We start from the raw sequence: 17,846 nt of genomic DNA, 5'->3' as shown, positions 1-17,846 counted from the left end.
TGCTAAAAAAAGCAATTTGGTAGAAAAACCCTGAACAGAATCTAAAGACAACTTTTTAGATTTTTTTTCTTTTTTTTTTCTTTTTGGTTTTCCTTTTTTATTTTTTTTGCCTTTTTTGAGGGTGGAAGATGATCGATGAGAGAGGAAAAGCAGTACAGAGAGAGTACAGAAACAGACACCCTTTATTGTTCTAGTAGTAGCACAGCAGCATCAGTTTTTGTGGGACTTACACAATATATGGTGTCCTTTGCCCTTTTCTCTCTCTGTCTTGTAGTGTGCGACTGCATCAGTAGTAGTACTACAGTAGTTAAAGAAAGAACCAACAAAAATGTGTCAAGTCTGTTTTCTGCTTTTCTTCTGACTTATCTGACGTCCCACCACCTTCTCTCTCCTTCTTTCTCTCTCTCATTCATGATCTTATCTCCATCTACTGCCGTGTTTGTTATCTTTTCTTCTTCTTCTGCTCTTGTTCTCACCGTATTTGGTAAAAACTACAGAACTTGAAAGCTTTCTGCCTGTCTTGTCATCAGAGTAGCTGAAGCCTGCTGCTTTTGGCAAACTCGTGAGGTATGCAGTGTCTTACTTCCTTTTTTATGCTGCAGGCTAGATTTTGGATGTTAGTACGCTTACTTTTTGGGTAGATGATTAGTAATATATGATCTAGTTTTTTTTTTTTTCATGTGCCTGTTGAAATCTTTGGCTGGTTTTTGTGGGCTCTTGATTATCTGGAATTTTGTTTCTTCATAAAACAAAGCTGTATTAACAGGGGATTTGGCTTTTATCACTTTTTTCTTGACATGTTCCAGTTTGATGGTTCAAGTCTTCCATGTTTCTTGACATATGACCTGAAGATGTTCTGCATAACCTTATATGATGTTCTACTAAATGATGTTTCAAGTTTTCTCGTTGTCTATGTTGTTTGGTTAAACTTCAGCTCTGATGAGGATGCTTATTTGTAGTATTCATAGAATATCCTTTGCTATGGCCCCTAATTATTGAAGGGTTGGAGTCTTTTCTTTCATATGCCTAGAAGAAAATTAATATTTTCAAAATTTTAAAATACAAGAAACATATTTACTGAGTGATATATTAGATCTGAGGCTCTTTGCTTAGGCAGGCTGACCTGGTGTTTATATTGGGTCACATGCTACTTATTGGTGTTTCTGGATACTTTTTGTCTCCTCTGTTGGATGGTAAAACCATTATACTACTATTTGGTTAATCTGTTTGTTGCTCATAGCTATTGTCATAAGGTTGTGTTCTAGAAATAGTTCACCAGTTCCTTTGTATCTCCTGTGGTTTATTAGTTCTGGGTCAATGGAGGGACTATGATAGTTGCCCATTTTCTGTTTTGGATACCAAAAAAACTAGCATACATGGACTTACAAGTCAAAATTTTATTTGTGTGCTTGTCCCATTGTTTTTCCATCAAAATTTTCATTTTCTTCTTTTGCATTGTAATCAGAATATAAAACTTATCCAGAATTGCAAAGGCTGCAAAATATTTCCAAACTGAATTAGTAAACTTTAGATTGACATTAGAATTAGACAGAGCTGTGCTATTTAGAGTCAAATGACATGGAGGTTTTAACCTACTATTCAGTGGGCACATATATTCTTCTGAGTGAAACTGCTTTCTGATGAAAAAATTGTTAGATTAACCAAATGAAAGAAAGTTTGGGTGTATAATCTGGTGGCAAGTTTAGAGCAGTCCTGAGATATTAGGGAGCATCCATCAAAGTTTAGATGGTAAATTGTGAGCTAAAGCAAAACAGTTTTTGGCTTTCAAAAAGATATTAAGTGGCCACTACCATTTTGGTTTGTTGAAGCAATTCTTGCTACCTATTTTTACTTAATCTGCTTTACTCCTTTTTATTGTGTGTCATATGAGGGTTCTTATGCCATGATAAGTGAGTTACTCTTGACTAGATATTTCTTAGCTGATGATTTAAGAGTTCTCATGTGGGCTTTGACCATGACTGACTTAGTGATTAATTGTAGTCACAATTAATCTTTACCAAAGACGTAATTATGCAGAAAATGTACTAAAAATCCACATGGATCCTTAGTACCACAAAGGGAATCTAATCAATTTATGAATGTTTTGGTATGAAAATGAGAAGAGAAGAGCAAGCAATATACATACTTCTCTTTCTTGCACCTGGTTTTGGTAACTGCGTGATTGAAATGGATGCGTTGATTCTTAAAATCCATGATTTTTGAATAGGTTTGTCTTAACCAAGGATAAAGAAAGAAATCCTTTGGAAATCTTTTTTTCATTATCGTTTCTCTCCTTCATGTTGTTGCTGTATATTAATTCGATTACCTATATACTTTGTTTCTATGGAATTTCATAATAGAAAACGGAAAGGATTTTGAATCTGGGAATGCAGGAAACACTCAGACTGGGGCTTCATTCAACATATGCTTCAATAAACCCAAACAAATTATTGCTTCCTAACATTCTATCATTTTTAAGGAACCTAATGGTGATTTGATGAATTGAATTTCGTCATGATGTTGAAATTAGGCACACAGGTGCTAGAGAAGACAGGGTCCTACATATGCTGGCTTACTATTTGGCTTTGACGTGGTCATTCAGGCATAAGCTTCATTTTGAAATCCACGGTATATGGAAGTCGGTATACAGAATTAATCTCACGTCTTTTAGTTTCATGATACTAAAAATGCCATTAGTCTTCCATTTTGCGGTTTGAATGTAGTTCTGTGCTTTTCCATTGACTACAGTTCGCTCAGTGGAAGATGTTATTATTAACTAAGTGGCAAATAATTTGCAAGTAACTTGCATCTAAGAATCAGAGCGATTGACCATGTACTTTTTCTAGAACATTAAAAGTCCATGCTAAAGAAGATAAGCAAGAATGATATCAGAAAGTCTTGGATACTGCTGGCTGTGTTCTGCCTGCGACATAATTGAGATGGTGGCCTTGTTCCATAAAATTAATAGATAGGAACTTTGTCATAAAAAAATGTTGATATCTATCTGGCAGTTTCTTTATTGATCTTGAATTGCATTAGTTACCATCCAATGACGTTCATCCGTTTATGTTAATTTACATTGGGTCTAGAAATCTATTTCTAAGGCCTTAACTTCTTGAAAATGTATAGGTGAGAAGTAAACACTTGCTAAAAGAGAGAACTAAGACATTGATAGGAACTGGTATATGTGTATCTGAACTGCTGTATCATCTTGTTTAAGTTGAAGATTTTATAGGATAGGATCATATCTACGTTACCCATCATGAAGCAGCACCCCCCCCCCCCCCCCCCCCCCAAAAAAAAAAAAAGGACTCGACATTGATGTTTCTTGTTCCTTGTTGTGGAAACTTGTTTAGCCATCTTATGAGGAACACTATAAGGAGAATTTTTCGTTGGCTTGTCCAATGAAGTAGCTGCATGTTCTATGACCATTTGCAGAACTATTGGCTTTATAGTACTGTAAGATAAGAAGTGTAAATAGCCTATACATTCTCCTGGTAACTATTATGTGAGATAGGGGACAAGTGGTTTTCCATTTGATGTTCCTAAAGAGAATCCATTGTCCTGAAAGCTTGTTTTTCATCAGAAGAGTACAAGTGTATACGTTCAGAATGTATTGGAGTCCCCACCATGAATATGCATTTGGGTTTTAAATGATATTTAGATGCACCTGCTGTTTTCGTAGCTGAAGTAACGAGTATTTGTGATCGCCCTCTATTCCTGCTTTTTCTATGGGAGTTAACTGTGACTCTGATGGTTACAAATGATGTGTGCCTATTGATTTACATTCTTTGTGGTCTTTCAATTGAGAATTGTTTGTGTCCTACCTGGTTAAGCTTGTCTAGTTGCCCAAAGGAAATAGGATGGTTCCATCAACCAATTTAGTTTCTCGGCTTAGTGTCCTGTCTCATGGAATTTAGCTGCCTCTGATTTTTTTAATTTTTTGTTAATTTTTTTAGTTTCTAATAAACATCATTTTGTTGGAAAGTCACCTTGAGTTTGTTGGGGTTTGGAGGTTTGTCATGGACCGATGCTAGCTTGCTTTTGGCAGATGTACTGTCTAACCTCCTTGGCTTATGTAGAAAGTCTGAATTAGGGAAGTGTGTCTAGCCTAGCCTATTTAAACCTGAATGATAACACGAGGAATGACCATTTGCGCAATCTACATTTGCTACAAAATCCTGTAAAAGTAGTTTTTGCGACCCATAGAAATGGGTAAGAAAGGTAGCACTGAAGCTTACAGCCTGTCAGGAGTTTTAATGTGCTTGTACTCTTTTACCAAGCTACTAAAATTCACAATGCCTTGCAATCTGAAAATTATGAATTAACAGTACTCCTTGTGTGCACCTTCTTACCTATTTATTTGGGGTTGCCGACACTGTTTTGTCCAGGAACGTCATCTCAAATTGCCTTAATCAGTACAACTGCTTTTACCTCTATCGCCATGTGTGTTTCCAAATAAGTTAGAGATGGTCGTCCTTGCTCCTCCTCTATGTTTCTGTTAGTGCATGTATGTGTGCTGCTTTCGGAAATACTTTTTTGTAATAACTATGGCACAATACTTTCAGGTTCATAAACAAGAAGCATTAGTTGTGAGTGGTAACAAGATCTATTACTAGTCAAGGGACTCCTTTGTACTTCAGTGCTCTACCCCAAAATGAAGGCACCAACTATTAACCTTGAATCTGAAGAGGATTCTGAGGTGAGCAGTCAAGTTGCCTCCAACATATCCACCCAAGAAGTCTCTCCTGGTCCTTCGAAGGAGAGCATTACTTCTTCACCGTCTCTCACACACTCACTTGATCTAGAAAGGGATCCAAGGCCAGTTACTCTTGACTTGACTCTTGGCTTCAACAGCAGTGATACTGATTCGAAGGGTGTTGGTGAGAATAATGGTGAAGTATTTCCTCATCCCCCAACTCCAGGAGTGTCCAGGGTATTCTCCTGTAACTATTGTAGGCGCAAGTTCTATAGCTCGCAGGCATTAGGCGGTCATCAAAATGCACACAAGAGGGAGAGGACACTTGCAAAGAGGGCCATGCGGATGAATATGATATCAGATCGCTATGCCAGCTTGGCATCTCTTCCCCTTCATGGATCTGCATTTCGGTCTTTGGGCATTGAAGCTCATGCTTCGGTGCACCAACCAATTATGTCATCAGATAGGCCTCTCCATGCAATAAGAGGCGGAGCAAAGTTTGAACAAGGTTATTTTGGTATGCCAGTGTATATGGAAGATGATGAAGTAGAAATGTACTGGCCTGGCAGTTTCCGACAAGTTGAAGGAGTTGCCAGCAATCTGGCTTTGAATTCTGGGCAAAGTTCCAGCATCAATTTTGTAGCAGTGGCACCACCGCCTAGAGCAGACTCATCAACAACACCTGATCTAAATTTGAAACTTTGACGAGTCATCTTCTCTTTTGTAATACGAAGTCATAATTATTTCTTCTGAATTCATAATTTTGTGACAATTTGCTAATGTACAGGGATTAAGTGTTAAGGGTTGAATATGAGCTTTTTAATCCTAATTCCTCCTCAACTTAATTATGCTGTCTCTAACAGATGCTTCAGTTCATTAATTACGTTATTCAACTTTCTGCAGTAAGAAGATTGCAAGGAATATATGCCCATTTGAATATGCAGATTTTCGGCAGTCTTGTAACTGAATGCATGAACATGTGCTTAGCTGAACAGAATGATATTTTTGGTATTCTTCAGGATGTCACATCATTACCTAGTGATTGACCTTGAATTAATATGGAAAAGTCAATTTACGGAATGAGGTGCAAGAAAAAGGAGAGGATTTTCATATTACATTTAAAAAAAAAGCAAAAAAGTAAGCATAAAACAAAATCTGCAAGCAGTGGTCCAGAATTTCTTGTTGATCAAATTTCAAAGCATGGGAGGGCTCTAAGCTATTCTAACTCCTTTCAGGACCTTTGTAACTTGACAGAGTACTTAATTTGAGCTTCAGGGGGCCATGCAGATGAATCTTTTTTCCTGTAATTCATAAATCTAGCTGAATTAGTGATACCAAATGTGGAAAACTATTTAGATGTGATAGTAAAAGATGTAGCGTGGAAGGCATATTCATTTGGCTGTATGATGACTCAGTTGGCTGGGTGAATGAGGACCTTCAAGTCATCATTGCCCCAACCTCTCTGTGATTCCTCTATTTGCAGTGCTGAATCAACAGCAGATTTTGATGAGCGATATATACCTCAATGAGTTGCAATGTGCAAATTTATCCAATTGCAGATGGTATTTCAGCAAGATCCAGACATCCATTTAGCACTAATGTTTCAAGGCTAGGGAAGTTATCAGCAGAGGCAATCCACTCCTGAAGATCCATATGTGACAATTTCAAGAACTTGAGATGCAGAAAACCACCTTCACATGTTTCCCACTTTGGTCCACTGAAGAAATTCTCTTTTACTCTGAGAACCTCCAAGTTAGGTAGCAAACCAATAATGGACATCTCTTCCCAATTTACATGGCTGCCAAATGAGAGTCAATTTTTTCAAACTTGATGGGAACTTGTCAGGATGGCAAATGCTTACAGGCACCATGCCAAAAGTCTGATATTCAAATTTCAGCGTTTCAAGCATATATAAATTTGCAAGATCAAGCAAAGATAAAGGGTCCTCACTGTTTGATAAAGTGGCATGAAATCCCAAACTTCTGACATTAGGAATTCTTGACAACAGATCCTGGAGAAAACCTGAAGTAGATAGCTGGGAGATTTTATAGTCTTCCGGACATGCTCCAAGGTAAAGAAAGCATGATTTCAACCTCTGAGGCAAGTGTTTATAACTCAACTCTAAAACATTCATGAACTGCTCTGCATCATATCAATGTACAAATCAATATTTTGAGCAATACACAACCCCCATTCACGCGTCTTTTCTTTCTTCGAAATCAATCCAGATACAGCCACAATTGCAAGAGGCAATCCTTTGCATTTTGCTACAATGTTCTTTCCCATTTCCATTAAGTCCTGAGGGCAGCTGCCATTAGGGAATACTTTGCGCTCAAATAGATCCCAGCTTTCATCTTGACTGAGAAATCGCAGATAGTACGTGGGACTACCATTTCTAGGATTCCCAGCCACGTTTCTTATTCGACTTGTCATTAAAATTTTACTGCCATTTTCGTCATTTGGAAAGTACTTCTTCAGATCATTCCAGACCTCCATATCCCATATATCATCAACGACAATTAAATATCTTTTGCCTTTCAAGCATTTGTATAACTTTTCTCCCATTGACTCATTACTCATGTTACGTAGGGATTCTTTATCACGGATCAAATGAAGTAAGATTTTTTGCAACACATTACCTTTTTGTTCACTTGAGAGACAAATGCCCATGCACGAACGTGGAAGTGATAAACAATGAGTGGATGGTTGTACAGTCTTTTAGCCATGGTTGTCTTACCAATACCTGCCATTCCAACAATTGAGATAACTTTTGAGTTTTTTGTTTTGTTCTGTTAGCCTCTCGAGCAGAACCCGTGCCTCATCATCAAAACCTACAATTATTTCTTCTCCTTTGATGGAGCTACTGCTCTTCCTCTCCAAATTCTCCGACTCAAATTTTCCATCTAGTTTTCTGACATCAGGGAAGCCATCCACACAAACTTGCATAATCTCTTTCTTCATAGAGCTAATTTTTCCTGCCAAAACAGCAAGCGCTGGAGATTGAAATAGTTCGCAAGCAACATTTCTCATTTTTCTGCAGAAGTGATCTACCCTTGTTTTTGCATGTACATGTGTCTAGTGCAACTCTGATGCTAATGGATTCCATCCATCCTCCTCATTTTGATAATCAGGACAGCTACAAGGACGGAACACAAAAATTTTGCTACCATTGACATCATTTGGAAAATACTTCTTCAAATCAACCCAGATCCCAATATCAAATCTCTGATAAATGACAATTAAATATCTCTTTCCCTTCAATAATTCATTCAACCTTTCTCCCAATTCCTGAACCTTGACACCGTAACCAGAGTCTTTATCACCAGAAACAGTACCTAAAATTTGCTCCAACAATTTTCTTTGTGGCTCATTGTGACACAAGTTTCCTTTTCTACGTACCTTAAAATGATCAACAAGAGTGCTTGTCACGCCAGCATACGATATAACTTCTAGTTCCTTGTGTCCTCCAGTAAGCCTTTCTAGCAGTGCTTTCTTCTCCTCTCTGTAACCCAATACAACTTCTATCTCTGCATTAGAGCCATTGCTGCTTCCTCTGGACAAATCTTCATCACAAGAAGCATATTGTTGGATAATTGGCTACAACAATGTTAACACTATCTGCTTGAGTCGTGCGTAGCACTGTCCTAAGAAACTATTTCATGAAATTGAAATGTTTCCCCAGGATTAAACAAGCCTTCTTCTATTTATTGCGAACAAGAAAGACAAACTTTCTTCTTGTTGCAAACTAGAAGGACCAGAACAAGCAAATTAAAACCAGCAGATATATATATAAAAAGGATGAGAACAGAATTATCAGGAAGATATCAACTAACAAAAAAATAAAAGAGAGAGAGAGAGAGGGATAGAGCAGCTATCAAAAGATATTAACTGAAGCTGCTGGGGTGATTTTCTGAGGGAGAAGTGGATCCTATTTATAGACTTTAGAGTGAGGTGCAACCCTTCTCACTTCCGATGTGGGACAAAGACTGCAACCCTTCTCACTTCTCAATGTGGGACAGAGAAAATAATACTTCTCATTTTTTCGATGTGGGACAAAGAATATTTTTGAAATACTATATATTTTACAACATCAGTATCAACACCCAATATATTTTCTTGATAGACTTGACCTGTTCCTCCATTCTTTTGACTAAGAGAACACTAGACATTTCCTGAGTCTTAAAACTCTCATTGTTTTGGACACTGCTATGCTTCTCAGAGAAAGATTCCGGTACTTCTTTGAGAAAGGATATGAAGAATTTGAGATCTTCGGAAAGAGATTTCACCAGCTGGATCTTCTCCACAGGAATTGAACTTGAAGAAGCATGGACTAATAGCAGCTCAAGGTCCTCCACAAGAAACTCAAGAAAAGGGTGAGCTTCATCCATTTTGTTGAGTATTCAGGAGAAGTGTTGGGATGCAATGTGAGTCAGAAAAATAAAAACGAGGTCCGTTCTCAGTATTGCTGATATGTGTTGTAGTTGATTGGCTTATTGTTAGTTTTGCTACTTCAATGTGATTCTTTGTACTACAAAGTTTAGTAATTTCAGTTTCCTTTGGAAGTTTCTGCATGTATTGGCATACAGCCGCACGAGGATTTTGGCTATTTAGGCCTCTTTACCTTTGTTTTATCAGATTCTGGCTGCAACTTGAAACAGAGAAGAAAATTCCCTTTGCCCTCTCCATCAACATTTATGCTTTCTTGTCTATATCTCTTTGTTATTTGATCAGTATGGGATCAGATTTATGGTGATATGTTGAGTACACGAGAAATATTAAGACATAGGGTGAGTTAACCTATGGAGTAAACTGCTGAAGCTACACTAGGTATTGAAGGATCCATGGAGTTTTAAATGGTCGGGAAATGGAGACTATCCCAACCAAGCGTGGTACAACAACTACTTCAACCTTTTCCTTCTCTTGGAAAAAACAAGGTACATGACAACTACATTGACTTAAATCTTTGATAAAATTCAAGTGGTAAACACAAAGTTTTGTGGATCTGGTATTAAAAAAAAAAAAAAAGAAGGATATCATGGATGTCTTAGCGTGAAGGTTACAAACTATAGCGTCTTTGTTCAACATTCCACAAGCCAAGAGTCACAGGAATGATGAAGTGCTGCTACCACAAATTCATAAATGTGGTAATATTCTACCAAAGACTTGATCAAGATCGGTTTATCATATTGAAATGGACGCTGAAGAAATAAAGTCTTTACTGCTAGCAGCTGTCATTAGTTCATAATTCCAGAATCCAATGCTGAAAAGGCGAAGTATCTTGAACATGCTACTGAAAGGCATGTATATAATATACAGGTACCTGCAGGGATGGATTGAAGATACAGTTCATGCTTTGGACAAGTTAAGACCTTTATTCTCTTATATGATACTCGTTTTCTGTGGCTCTAGAAATCACCCAGCTGAGTCCATTAAGAGCTATAAGAGTAGTTAATGCCTCAAGCTCAAGGTGACTGAACATAATAATGGTTCATTTGCTTATTAAACTCAGTCACAATCTTTATGTTTCTATATAAAGAACTGAATGTGCATTTTTGGTGGAGCACTTAGGTTAGTAGTACGGGAATCTAGTTCTTTCTTGTTTACTATAGAATGTATATTTAAGAGGCACAATGTGCAAATTTAATAACAAAAATTTTAGTAACCATGTTTGAGGGGGATTTGAGCAGAGTTGGTAATAGTTGGGAGAACTTGAGTTGAAGTTTGCTAAAAGCAATGTTTTTAAAATCAGTTCGGTGGCCGGATAAACCAGATGAGCTCCAGTTCACAGTTAATCGCTTCAACTGGTTCAATTGGTTGAGTCAAATGTCAAACTTTTTAAATTTATTTTAATATTAAAAAAAATACTGAATCATATATATATATATTTATATATATAGTGTTTAACTAGTTCAATCTCCCTAATTTACCATTTCTGAATGATTTTACCGGTCTTTGATCAAGTTTGATTTTTTTTTTTTCGGAGACGACAACTGTTGTATAATCTAATCTATTCTATACTAAAGGGGAGGGGGCGGACCTAAGGAGGCCTAGGGATAACGTGAAGGGGACTAAACCACCACCGGATCAAACGGGTGCACAACACACCCGTCTGAATTTTTTTGAAGCAAATCACTTAATTATGGCATTTTGATGGGAGGCAAGGGTTCAAGCTAGTGGTGGCCACCAGCCTTTGATCAAGTTTGATTGATTTTAACTTTTATGGGCTGGCTTAATGTACAACTGAACTAGTGCCATATAGGTCTGTTAATTGGTCTATGTGAGTGGGGCTTTGACATGCTCAAATTTAGCTGCCCTAAAAAATCATTCTTTTGAACCTAAGCTCCTATCATTCTTTTTATGGCTACTGCTCAGCTTAGAAAAAAGGTTGGATATTGGACCTAATTCGGGCAGGGCCAAAATTGACATCATATGCTTTTCACATTGACAAAATCTAATTAAACCAAGCAACTAGCTAATACATATGTATTCTATACTACCTAGAAAAGTTGCAATATCAATAAAAGTTTGAATTTCATGAAAAAAAAAAAATGTAATTTACCATAATATCCATAAATCTCTCAAATCAAAATTGAAAAAGAACAATTTATCATAAAATTAGCCATTTAAATTGTAATTATCAGAATGAATTTAGATAAAAAAAAAAAATCTTCTTAGTTCCTACATATAAGCCCTGGTCTACATATAGTTCATGTTGAGTATTAAGTAGGTTGAGTTCTTTTTTTTTTTTTTTTCGACACAAGGGTGTATGGGTCAATCCTTACGGGGCCCGACTAATCCCCTGCGGTCCGAGCCCGGCGCCCCAACCCGACCAAGGCACGATAAGTAGGTTGAGTTCAGTGCAACCTAAATTTAGCTTATATTTAAATTAGGCAAAATATTTTGATCCATGCTTAACTTAACTCACATTGCATAAAGATTTAATCCGCTAAATTTAGAGCCGCTCGGTCAATTCAACCCAATTGACAGGCCTATCGCCATTGCCAATCCCAGTCCCACCGGTCAAAGCATCTGTTTCCCATCTGGGATTTGAAAACACTGGTTAAAAGCATAGAGAAATCAATGGCCACTGTTTAGAAATTCTTTTTTTTTTTTTTTTGGCTTTTCCCCCATACAAAGACATTGATTGGACTATTAGTCAGTATAAAATACAATATGCCTCTAACTATGGAGGGATTGGTGCAATTAAGCTTCATCTACATTCTCAAATTATTTCCTGATGCTTTGATTTCAAATCCTCGACACGTGCAATATTTTCATTTTTAGGATTGCTCCTAATTTGCTCCATCTCTCTTTTTCTTTTCTTTTTTTTTTTGTCAAAAAACGTACTTTAGAAAAGGAAAAATTGGTAGGATTTTTTTTTTTTTCCAAAAAAGCGTAGTGGAGGGGGTTTTTTGTCTTTTAGGAAGTGAAGTGATACAAAATAAAGATTAGGGGGTAAAATAAGAATTAGAATATATCTTAGAGGATAAATTGTAATTGACCCTCAATAGGTGTATGTTACTGTGAGGGTGAAACTCACAGCACCTGTGATCTAAGAATTATCCTTCCAATAATTCCGGTAGTTAGAAAAGAACAGACATAGTTATTATAAACTAACGATGGCATCATCATGTTAATTTCTTTGGACAAGTTACACAATACTCAAGCACGTACGCAATGCATAGTCAGTAAATATAGGTATTTATACGCATTTAAAACGCATCCTTATGATTTTCCTCAAGGGATAATTTCAGAAAACTCTTCTAGCAAAGAGTTTTCTAGCAATTTCACTAAACTCATTCTGGATTTTAAATTTCACTTACCTCCCCTATTTTGACACTTTTAGTAACAAAATCTTAAAATAGGGTAAAAAAATTTAATGAATATCCTAAAATGCCTTCATCTAATAAAGTTTAATTTATTCTTTTTAACAATTGTATAGTAATTTAGCATAATTATAAAAGAATGAGTGTCAAGTTTTTTATACCCATATTTGTTGTTTGATAATCAACTACAATAATAAATCTCATTAGGATAGGTTGCTTTTAATAGTACTTTATTGAAGATAGAGATTCATTTTAAAATGGAGAAGAAAGTGTCACTATAATTTTTTTTAAAAAAGTTTGTGGATTAGTCAAGTGGTGGAACTACTGTAGTTTACAAATGATTTTAGACCATTTATTTTTTTTATTATTGATTTATTGTTGATTTTGATACCATAAAAAATAAATAAACAATCAAGAGTTCCAAAAGAATTAGATCATATTCAAAGTTATAAAAAAAAATTACTAGTTTGATATTTGATCATGATGAAGACTAGGAATAATTGATAGTATTGTGATTTTGTTGGCAAAATATAAGAGTAATGGCAAAATAAGAAGAGAAATGGAAAAAAAAAGTATAAAACCCATCCTTTGTCTAAGCATAACAAAGTAGCAAACAAATAGATCTCCCAATTCCTGGTCAATTTGCAGCATTCTGTTATATTATTTATAAGAAAAAGACTCCAGGAGTTAATGTGACTGACATGTGTTGAGCCTATACAATAATAAATATCTACTCAAAAAATATATAATTTTTGTATATAGCGGTAAGCAGGGTCGAATCTACAGGTATTGGGGATAATTTGTTTCTTTTAGAGTTTAGAATATGGGAAAATTTTTATAAAAATATGAATAATTAAACAATTCAAATAAAAGGCCTAACTAACAATTTACTAAAAATGAAACAATAATAAATAAACTCTAGCTAGTGCTGTTAACGAGCCGAGTCGAGCTCAAGCATGTGATAATCGAGCTCGACTCGAACCCCTAATCGAGCCAACTCGAGCTCGCTCGATTAGTAATTCGAGCTTCACAAACTATTCGAGATCGACTCGATGTGCTCGGTAGAAAACTCGAGCTCGAGCTTGAACTCGAGTTCAAAATCGAGTCGAGCTTATCGAGCTCGAACTCGAGCTTGTCGAGCCTGTAGAATATCAAATACACAATTAAAATGACGCTAATACCCTTACTATTCAAGCAATTTCGAGTTCGAACTCGAGCCTATCGAGCTTGTAGAGTATCAAATACATAATGAAATGACACTAATACCCCTACTATTCGAGCCTATCGAGCTCGTCTATTAAACGAGCATCAAGTTAAATGACAGGTGCCGAACCTGTGCAATAATAAGTACCTACTCGAGAAAAATACAGATTTTGTATATAGCGGTGAGTAGGGTCGAATCCACAGGGATTGGGAATAATTCGTTTCTTCTAGAGTCCAAGGTATGGGGGGTTTAGGATTAAATGCTAACTAAATAAATTAAATACAGAAAATAAATAAAAGAAATAATTATTGGAGAAACTCTAGCCAAGGGTACACTTCAGAAATGGTTCAGGCACTGATCATTGATTCACAGATAATTCCACATTTATTAATAGATCAGTTATAGTTGTTATACACGCGATAAACAACCAACCCTTCCTTAATTTATCGATAGTCAAGGTACGACCGTTAACTATTTCCCTAACCCAAAAACAACCCTAGGTACGTCCGTAGGATTTAATTTCTGGTTTGCATTAATAATTAGAAAGGCCCAATCCTAATTAACAAACACGCTACGAGGGTTTGTTTAAATTAGATCGTATGTTTCCCTGACATAAACCCAATTACGCCAGTTGCTACTGGGATAGAGGTAACGAACAATTACGGATTCAGTTACCTCTATTTAGCAAAATAGCCTATATGAATAATCAATTATTGCGCACTAATCAATCATCCACATGAGCTATAACGGTTAAAAGCAGGAAACATATGAATACCAATAAATGGAGGAAGCAATTAAAATAAATTAGATCTCACAGAAATTGTTGAACCAAATCTTCAGTTGTACCCCTTGATTAGAATTAGGAGGTTAGTTCTCCATTGAGAGTAACTCACACAATTCCATTGAAGGAAATTGCGTCAATGTTTTACAATAGAGGAACTACTCTGCGGACCAGAGCCAAGCGGCTGCCTTCTCTTTTTTCTTATTCCCTGGCCAAGTCATAATCACGTGAGATCCCTAGCTCCGTAGTAATCCCGCGGGATCCGGCCTTTTTTCCTCTTCAAAGTCGGCTGGCCTTTTGTAGCCTTTTCTCCCTTCAATTTCGGTCAAAGCAATATTGGGAGACAATTGCAATGGTCCCCACTTTCCAAGGTCAACAACCGTGGCTTTTTCCTTAGTTTCCTAATGGAAATCTACCACCAAATAGAACTAGTTTCCTAAATAGCAAAATAAACCACAAAAGAAAGTATTTCAAGTTTCCTAATTCAACCATAAGACTAATAATTAGAATTCAAGTCTTCCAAATCTTCCTCTACAGCTGCCAGAGTTTGAATCGAACTTGGAAATCGATCCCGAACGTGCCACTATCAGATTAATTGGAAGATTGCCCCTTTTTGTCACGTTTTTCTCTTTTTCCTACAATTTAGCACCATTAACCAAATATAAGTATAATCCATCAATTAACGCAATATTTGGCTGAAATCAAGGGAAGAATAATTATAGATTTAGCGACAAATAATGACCTATCATTAAACTCGAGCTCGGCTCGTTTCTCTCAATAAACGAGCCGAGTCGAGCCCTTATCGAGCCGGGTCGAGCTCGGCTCGCGAGCTGCCCGGTTCGATTAACAGCTCTAACTCTAGCTAATAAATAACTTCGGAGATGGTTCATTCAATTAATCATGGATGCAATAATAATTTCATTCATTCACTGATAAACAAGTTATAACTGTCAAACAAGCGATGACAATTAACATCTTCTTACTGTATCAGTGAGCAAGGTACGACTGTTAATCACTTTCCTTATCAAGAAATAACTCTAGACACGACCATAGAGTTCAATTTTCTAATTGTCTTAAGAATTAGAAAAACTCTATTCTAATCAAATAACACGCTACGAGAGTTATTTTAAATTAGCCCATACGTTTCCTTGATACAAATTCAATCATATCAGTCACTACTAATTTAAAACAATTAAACAATTATAGATTTAACTGCCCTAACTGGTTTTAGGTTATTAGATTAATTAAATATCGGGCGCCCTTAATATTCAAATAAAATAATAACCATAAGAAATTAAATCAGAGAACATACAAATACTAGTAAATAAAAAAAATAAAAATAATCAATTCGATCTCATAATTTTAGATAAACTAAATCCTTCGTTGTTCCTTGACTAGAAATAAAGTTTTAGTTAATCTCTATCGAGAAAATCCCATGCAAATTTGTAGAATCAATAGCCGAAAACATTCTCAATTGGAGATGAAAAGTATCCTCAAGAAGGAAAAAGAAAAAGATGCTAATATCCTCCTCCGTCTATTGCAGCCGAAAAAAACCAAAGATAAGCAAACCGATTCTAAGTTGACTTGCTCCGCCCTTTTGGCTGACCAAGACTAGTAGTCAATCAATGTGCCGCAATTTTCGTTTTTGTTTCCTATCTCTACAATACTACTACTAGTCTACTACCACCAACTAAAGTCAAAGAAATGACTCCAGCAAATTCTATCTTGACCGAAGAGGAAAACCAATAACATATCTTTGATAAAATATTGTGACCCCACTTTCGAGACTTCAGTTCATAGTTGAACATTGCACTTCAACTCCCAAGCTCTCCAGATGTGCTGAATTTTGAATTTGATGTGGCTACACGGAACAGCAAGTTTAGTGAGGAAATCACGTTATTCAATTTCTTTTTATCCAAATCCCTATAACCAGCACAAATTATCAAAACTAAGTAAAATCTATTAATTAACGCAATATTTGGTAAGATAAAAGAGAAAAATAATTATAAAATTAATGACAAAATTACAATATATCAGTGGCCCTTGGTGATGGATTTCGCAATAAAGTTTACTTCAATGGGGATGAGTGTTCACTCCCTGCAATGCTTCCGTTTTTCATCAGTATCTACTAAAATCAGCATACTTCTGAGTTTGTTAGTTCTTTTGAGGCTGTGTTTCAAGAGGCCTAACTTTTCTTTCTTTATTATTTTTTGGTACTACCTCACTCGTAATGCAATAATTATTGGTATTTTTTTCCCTTTGGTTTAGATTTTATCTCTGATCAGTCACTTTTAATTTTTGTGCTCTCTGTGAAAGCATCCAGTCTAATTTTATCTCCGAAACGTGCATATATCCTTGCTATTGCCAACAATACAATCTAGCTATTCACAGTTATTAAACCAATGGTTATGAAAATTCTCTCACTATATTAAAATTGCTCAAATAACAGTAAAGATTAAGCCAATTCAAGAGCTATGATTTGCAGTTATAGCATTAACTAGGAAGGAACTGTGGCACTATAAATAATAGGAAAAATTAATCCAAAATTGCAGAAACAATGTATTTTCGAAACGTTAACTTGTTCTATCATTAGTCTACTATTAATTCTTCCTGTTATCTCTCGAGTCCCCATCAATTCTTCATTTTGTCCCCAGGTCCTGATCAAACCACAAGTCCGCAAGATTGCAGGGCATCTTGGAACCATTCATTTGCCACTGAAATTGGTTGTGCATACATATTGTAACGCTACTTCCGGTTGGACTGATCCACCATCTTCCTGCAATATCCCATCCAACAGAGCTGTAAATTGTACCATGTCATCGTCCAATCCAAAACCATCACCAATCCCACCCATCAAATTCACGGATTGACCACTCTCAAGGGAGGCATCTCTGTAGGAAGTTTGTCCATCCATACCAAATAACTTATCGGATATAATTGCTTGAGGATTGATAACAAATCCCTCATGGTTATTCAAAGAATTAGGTGTCTCAATTGCTCCATCCGTACTAGCTCCCATTGCCAAGTTAGCAGCAGCGTTCCCTGATGTTTCTTTTTCTACTACTCCGCTTCTTGGCATCTTACTTGGGTTGGATCTTTGTTGCACAAAACTTGGCTCCGATCTCTTGCCTAAAACTTTAGGATTCTTGGTACATCTCATGGAGCCAGATTGATTAACTCCTTGTTTGGCTTCTGCCACTTTTTTCACCTCATTATATTTTTCATCATCTATTGTGATCCGGCAAAAAACATAATCCGTGCTGCCTATGTGATCCAACAAAGAACCAGCGAGTGAATATTCATGCATGATCCATCCACCACCTTGGAGCGAACCAG

The 17,846-nt window shown here is 36.3% G+C and overlaps 1 protein-coding gene across 3 annotated transcripts; it reads left to right on the top strand.

Moving 5' to 3' along the window:
* The first annotated feature begins 211 nt into the window (after nucleotides 1-211).
* LOC113718721 (zinc finger protein 4-like) lies at nucleotides 212-5,544 on the top strand. 3 transcript variants are annotated; one of them, XM_027243621.2, is made up of 3 exons: nucleotides 212-567; nucleotides 2,531-2,628; nucleotides 4,569-5,544. In XM_027243621.2, exon 3 carries the CDS (start codon nucleotides 4,658-4,660, stop codon nucleotides 5,402-5,404), a length of 747 nt encoding a protein of 248 aa, XP_027099422.1. In that variant the 5' UTR covers nucleotides 212-567; nucleotides 2,531-2,628; nucleotides 4,569-4,657; the 3' UTR covers nucleotides 5,405-5,544. The 3 variants fall into 3 exon arrangements, with proteins under 3 accessions (XP_027099422.1, XP_027099425.1, XP_027099424.1); XM_027243624.2 differs by having other exon boundaries at nucleotides 2,531-2,642; XM_027243623.2 differs by lacking the exon at nucleotides 2,531-2,628 and having other exon boundaries at nucleotides 213-567.
* The last annotated feature ends 12,302 nt before the right edge of the window (nucleotides 5,545-17,846 follow it).

Source organism: Coffea arabica, chromosome 11e, assembly GCF_036785885.1.
Source record: "Coffea arabica cultivar ET-39 chromosome 11e, Coffea Arabica ET-39 HiFi, whole genome shotgun sequence".
Lineage (NCBI taxonomy): Eukaryota > Viridiplantae > Streptophyta > Magnoliopsida > Gentianales > Rubiaceae > Coffea > Coffea arabica.
The sequence above is the reverse complement of the archived record's forward strand: the minus strand, read 5'-3'. Positions and strand labels throughout refer to the sequence as shown.